Below are 6,658 nucleotides of genomic sequence, written 5' to 3'. Positions count from 1 at the left end.
ATTTGGAAAACTCTGTTATTATTTCTTTGAATAAACTTTCTACCGCAGTCTCTCTTTACCTCCTCTTTAAGGCCATAACTCTTAGATTTGCCTTTTCAAGGTTATTTTCTAGATCTCGTAGGTATGCTTCATTCTTCTTTATCCTTTTTTTCCTTTTTTCTCTTCTGACTGTGTATTTTCAAATAGCCTGTCCTCAAACTCACTAATTCTTTCTTCTGCTTGATCAATTCTGCTGTTGAGAGACTTGGATGCATTTCTCAGTTTGTCAATTTTAATTTTTCAGCTCCAGAACTTCTGCTTGATCTTTTATTATTATTTTAATTTCTTTGTTAAATTTATCTGATAGGCTTCTGAATTCCTTCTCTGTGTTGTCTTGAAGTTCACTGAGCTTTTTCAAGACAGCTCTTTTGAATGCTTTGTCTGAAAGGTCACCTATCTCCATTACTCTGGAATTGGTCACTGGTGGTACCTTATTTAGTTCATTTGTTGAGGTCATGTTTTCCTGCATATTCTTGATGCTTGTGGATGTTCGTTGATGTCTGGGCATTGAAAAGTTAGGTATTTATTTTAATTTTTACAGTCTGGGCTTATTTGAATCCATCCTTCTTAAGAAGGCTTTCCAGATATTCAAAGGGAATTGAGTCTTGTGATCTGAGTCTTTGGTCACTGAAGCCATAATAGCACCGGGGGTGCCCCAAGCCTACTAATGCTGTGATTCTTGAAGACTTCTGGTGGTACCACCTTGGTCAACATGGATAAGATGTGGGAGGATTCCCTGGAATACTAGGCAAAGTCTCCCATTCTCTTCCCTCACTCTCTCTGCTGGGCTGCTGGAGTTGGGGGAGGAGTGATGTGAGTACTGTCATCTGTCATGGTCACCACAGGTCATACCTGAAACCAGCTGAGTCTCACCCAAAGCTCATAGTGACTGTTGCCTGGCTACTTGCGATGTTTCTTCAAAACTCAGCAGCTCTTTAGTTAGCAGATGGTGAATTCTGTCAGGACTGGATCCTTCCCTTCTGGAGAGTGTGTCTCCTTCTGGCCCAGAGTGGGTCTGGAAGTGCTGTCCAGGCCTGGACTCAGGGGCTTCAGGAGTCTGCTTGGTACTTTATTTTACTGCGGCTGAGTTAGCACACAAGTTGTAAAACAAAGTCCTCTGAACTCTTCCCTTTCCTTTCCCCAAGTGACAGAAGATTTCCCGAGCTGCACTGCCTGGAATCGGGGGAGGCATGACAAAGGCACTGGCTTGGCCATCCCAGCTCCTGTATCACTGGGTCATGTACACCCTACATGCACTAGCTCTGAGCCAGCACAGCTGCAGGAATTGCCCAAGGACTGCATCATTTGTAGTCTGACTGCCATACAAATTTATTCCATGCCCCACGCTGCTTTGTGTCAGATGGTGGTGGCACTAGCTGGACATAAGGTTTTGGGGTGGAGGATTTCCCTCTGGCCAGGCTGGTCTAAATGCTTCCTCCATGGGCGCTGGCAGAATTCTGCCCTGTGCTGTGTTCCGCTGTGACAGGGTGTCCCTGGGTTCCAATGCAAAGTCCCAGAATCACTTCACTCTCCCTCTGCTGGTCACACAAGTCTCTCTCCACTCTGTGTGCTATCATGGCACTGCCAGGAATGGGGGAGGGGTGGCATAGGCAATGGAAGGCTGTCTTTTCTGCTCTCTTCAGTGCCTGTTTCCTTCTTGATAGAATGTTAATATCAGGTACTGTGATCACTCACCTGATTTTTGGTTCTTCTGAAGGTGCTTCTTTGTGTGGATAGTTGTTGAATTTGATGTTTGTGCAGAGGGACAATCTTTGGAGGTTTCTATTTGGCCATCTTGTGCCACTTTTTCCCTCTCTTGAGTTTAAGAATAATTTTTTTTTAATATTAACAGTTTCAACAACTAATTTATAGTAGAGCATTTTAAAACATAAAAGTTGCTCAAAATTGACTTCTAGATTTAAGATTATTTTAAAACGTATAACTAGTCTCTTTTCAACTGCTTTTAAGTGTTTTTCTAGGGTCAGACCTTATAATAGAAATTTAATTCTTTTGTTTAGCCCTCTGAATTTGTAAATTGGAACTTCGTGGCATGTATTTCTGAAAGAAAATATCATGCTGCTTATTCTACTTATTGATCTTTGCTGTATTTCTCTCCCTCTTTTTAAGGAGAACTCAATAAAGAAGGTGATAGAATTTTGGTAGCTGAAGGAGGTCTTGGTGGTAAATTACTTACAAATTTCTTACCATTGAAAGGCCAGAGACGAATAATTCATCTTGATCTAAAACTTATAGCTGATGTAGGCCTAGTAGGGTAAGTATCATTCATATTTTTACTATTATACTTTCAAAGAGACAGGCTATGAATAGAAAATTAATGTACATGGTAATTTGGGGCTAGAATTATTTCTGGTTTATGGAATTTGTGCATTGTATATGTACTTTGGCAATATGCTGCCAAAGTCAGACAAGGACAAGACAATAGACTATTTGTACTAGGATATTAAATCCTCTGGAGGCTGGCTAGCTGGTCTTCTTTGTTTTCTCATCTTTAGTAGTGGATGGAGATAGTGCTTACCTTAAAATGTTGGTGGGTAAGATAATGCATATACAGCAGAACACAGGCTTTGCGTTTATGAGTGCTCAATTAGTTGCAGCTGCTACCATCATCATCCTTGTGTTGTAAACATACTGATGACTGTGTGAAATACTAAGATCTTCAGAAGTAGGTTTGAAATTACAACTAGAAATAAAAGCATCAAGATTCTTAAGCATATTGAAAGAGAATGGGAGAAAAAAATTTAAAAAATTCTTAAGTAGAATGTTTAACATATGTATTCTAGTGCTTTTAATTAGGCAACTATTTTTGAAAAGTTCCTACTGTGAATACTGGCATAAGTAGATAACCTTTTCGCTGGTTTTGGGAATGGACTGAACCATAGAAAAAAATTATCATTTAACTAATACGCTTGTACTACTGTTGTCAAATCTGATCTTTGCATAGGTTGGATTTCAGCCTCTAAAATTTTCATTAAGTACTTTTCAAGAAAAATCCCAAATATCTGTTCTTCCATTAGCATCCTCTTTCTACTGATACTTTGATCTTCTTGGAAGTAGTTTCTTGCTTTTTTATGTGCTTAATAATTATTACGAAAATATGAGGATATTGGAAATAAATAAGCAAGTCCAGCTAGTAGTAATCTTGGAGACAAATATTGCAATTTGCTTTTCAAAAATTACAAGAGCCTGAGTGAAACAGAATATGAGAAAATAATGTATGTTCCAGGAGAAATGAGTCATTAAGAAATCTCACATAATTACATTTTAAATTCATTGCAGAAAGATTTTTTATGAGGAAAATTGTTAAAAGAGCTTATAAATTTTTATAGAATTCAAAATTAATATTTGCAAAATGTTACATTATTATTCCAAATGAAAGTCTGGCAGAGTTTTTGAAAGAAGAGCTTCCTCAAGGAGGCAGGGATCACATTTGTCTCATTACTGTATTTCTGATGATTAGTATGTTGCCTTATACAAAGTCAGTGCTTGACAAATATTTGTTGGATAAGTTTAATGAAAATATGTGAATGAGATTTAGGAAAGAATCCTTTAAATGACCCCCATTCCTAGTACTTTCATACATGGTAGGACTTTCCTGAGGGAAATTTAGCAATGAAATCAAAAGCCTTTAATATGAGCATATATTTTACTTCACAATTTGCTTATCTAGAAATTTATCCCAAGAAAGAGATCAAAGGGGTATACAGAAGTTTAAAGATAGTCACTGTATTGTTTAAAGTTTTTAGGAAAAAGTTAAATAATACATGCTTATTTGCAGAAAGAAAAAATAGTTGTCTATTAATCCCCCCACTCAGAGATAACTATTAACAGTATATGTCTTTCTAGCTGTATGCATATTCTTTGCAGTCTTAATTATAATAGTGAAAAATTGGAGACAACCTGAATGTCTATCAGTAGGAAATTAGTCAAATAAATTATACTTTACCACTGAAAGGCATTCATCTTATATTTATTTGGTTTAAAAAGCAGGCCAACCAACTATAAATAATTCTTTCAAAAAAAAAAAAATTGACCAGGTAAACTGGCTCGTGCCTGTGATCACAGCACTTTGGGAGGCCAAGGCGAGAGAATCACTTGAGGACAGGAGTTTGAGACCAGCCTGGGCAACATAGCAAGACCCCATCTCTACAAAAAAAGTTTTTAGGCCAGGCGCGGTGGCTCACGCCTGTAATCCTAGCTCTCTGGGAGGCCGAGATGGGTGGATTGTTTGAGCTCAGGAGTTTGAAACCAGCCTGAGCAAGAGTGAGACCCTGTCTCTACTAAAAATAGAAAGAAATTAATTGGACAACTGAAAATATATAGAAAAATTAGCCGGGCATGGTGGCGCATGCCTGTAGTCCCAGCTACTTGGGAGGCCGAGGCAGGAGGATCGCTTGAGCCCAGGAGTGTGAAGTTGCTGTGAGCTAGGCTGACGCCACAGCACTCACTCTAGCCCGGGCAACACAGTGAGACTCTGTCTCAAAAAAAAAAAAAAGTTTTTAAAAAATTATCTGGGTGGGCATGATGGCATGTGCCTGTAGTCCTAGTTACTTGAGAGGAGTCTACTTGAATTCTTAGGAATTCAGAAATAAGCAAGTTTATTAACATTGGTATTTGCTGTAATGTGCATTTTTATTTTCTCATTTCAGATTCCCAAATGCTGGAAAATCCTCTTTGCTAAGTCGAGTTTCTCATGCAAAACCTGCAATTGCAGATTATGCATGTAAGTATAATTTGATGGTATGTTTTAATGTATGGAGGTAAACTTTTTAAAGACTAATATTCTTTTGAGTATGAATAAAATAACTCTGAGGATAGCCTTAGTTTAAAAACTTTTGGCAGATAAAATACATGTATTTCCATTAATCTTTGAAACCTCTAAACCCCTCAGCAAAGTTTCTTGTCCTTATTAGACACTTACTTTGTTGCATTTAATTTATTTCTCCGTTGCATAATCATTTATTTGGTTTAGTTAGGATTTTATGAGCCACCTACTCTGTATCAAGTATTGTGATAAATACTAGGAAGGCTGAGAGGATACTTTCATTCATTTAGAAAATATCTGTTTCTAGGAACCACATTATGTTGTGGGATTACAAAGACTGGTAAGCAGAAACAGCTACTGTTCTGATTTTTATTGAGCTTACAGACTAGCAGGGGAAAGCATATATATCATTAATAAATAAAGGGAATATAAAAGGGTTCTAAGAAAGAGTGTAGGTGACTGCTTTAAATTTCCTTGAGGAGGTGTGATGCTTGGACTGAGATATGAAGAATACTTATGAGTTAATTAGTGAAAAGGAGGGAGGTGAAGGGTCTTTTAATCAGAGGAAATAGCATGTACACAAAGGCTTAGTGGTGGCAGGGCATAGATTTGTGTGTCTAGAAATAAGAAGTAAGAGAAAGAGGAATTGAGATGAGACTAGATGTAGGTAGAGACCATATCACATAGACCATGTGGGCTGTATTTGATCTTTCTATCTTAAAGGCAATTGGAAGCCTTTAAGCAAGGGCTAAAATTATTAGATTTGCTTTTAAAGAGATCTGCCTATAATATAAACAATGGATTGGTGTGGGACATAAAAGGATCTGAGAAATCAGTTAATCAGTTAATTGCAGTAACTAAATGAGATATAATAGAAACTTAGGGTAAGAGTAATGAATGAATATCATGGGATCTCTGCCATCATTCAACAAAAAGACACAGAATGAAATTAACCTGGAAAATAAAATTAAGCCATTCTAAAATTAGACTCTGATGAAGTACAGTTAATTTTGGACTAATTGCTGCAAATTGCATGGCCAATATTTGTTGTAATACATGGGACTTGAGAAGGAAAGAGGAGGAAAAGCAAAAAATCGTAGGAAAGAGGCTAGAATTGGTGAGGCTTAAGGATAACTTAATGAGAAAGGACTAGAAAAATTTCATCTACAAACCCAGTAATAGAAACCTAAATTCTGAGCCCCACTTCCCAAAACTTCCTTACCATGCACCTTGAAGTACAGTAGAGAAAAATTGAGACTTACTAATTAATTACTAATTAATAAAAATAAATAGCAAAGATAATCATAGCTTCCATTTCAACAAGTTAGGATGAAATCTGAATTAAACTGTTCACAGAAAAGAAATATTGTTCATTCTATGCGTAATGCTAAAACAATTTTGAGAGTACCAGCCTTTATTCTAGCCTTAATTTATTGTTTTTCCTTTTAGTTACAACATTGAAGCCTGAACTTGGAAAGATTATGTACAATGATTTCAAACAGGTGGGTATTTTTGAAGTAAAACATTTGATTACAAGTGAATGTACTTGGTTTTGGTACTTGGACTTTATATTTGCCTGTTTCTATGATGTAGAGGGAAAAATGGTAATAAGATTTTGTTTATGATAAGTGAAACTGGTCAAAATAATTCTGAGCACTATCATAGTAAAATATTGTATAAGAACTTAATTTCTTCTTCCAAAGATTAGGTCCAGTTTATTGCTATATCATGTCGTCTTTATCTCCTTAATCTGTTTCTTCTCATTGCAAGTCCTTCTTTTATTGCTATGTTGGATTATTGATCTTCATTTCCTAAAATCACTTTCTAAAGTTCATA

General features: G+C 36.6%; 1 protein-coding gene across 1 annotated transcript in view; it reads left to right on the top strand.

Annotated features, from left to right (window-relative positions):
* GTPBP10 (GTP-binding protein 10 (putative)) overlaps positions 1-6,658 on the top strand; it is a 20,061-nt gene that overhangs the window by 5,230 nt on the left and 8,173 nt on the right. Inside the window, exons 4-6 of the mRNA XM_012652184.1 lie at positions 2,167-2,311; positions 4,707-4,780; positions 6,272-6,324. Coding sequence (XP_012507638.1) covers positions 2,167-2,311; positions 4,707-4,780; positions 6,272-6,324 — 272 coding nt within the window. The remainder of the gene's footprint in view (positions 1-2,166; positions 2,312-4,706; positions 4,781-6,271; positions 6,325-6,658) is intronic.

Source organism: Propithecus coquereli, unplaced genomic scaffold, assembly GCF_000956105.1.
Source record: "Propithecus coquereli isolate 6110/MARCELLA unplaced genomic scaffold, Pcoq_1.0 Scaffold382, whole genome shotgun sequence".
Taxonomy (NCBI): Eukaryota; Metazoa; Chordata; class Mammalia; order Primates; family Indriidae; genus Propithecus; species Propithecus coquereli.
Note: the sequence above shows the minus strand (reverse complement) of the source record. Positions and strands in the feature narration are given on the sequence as shown.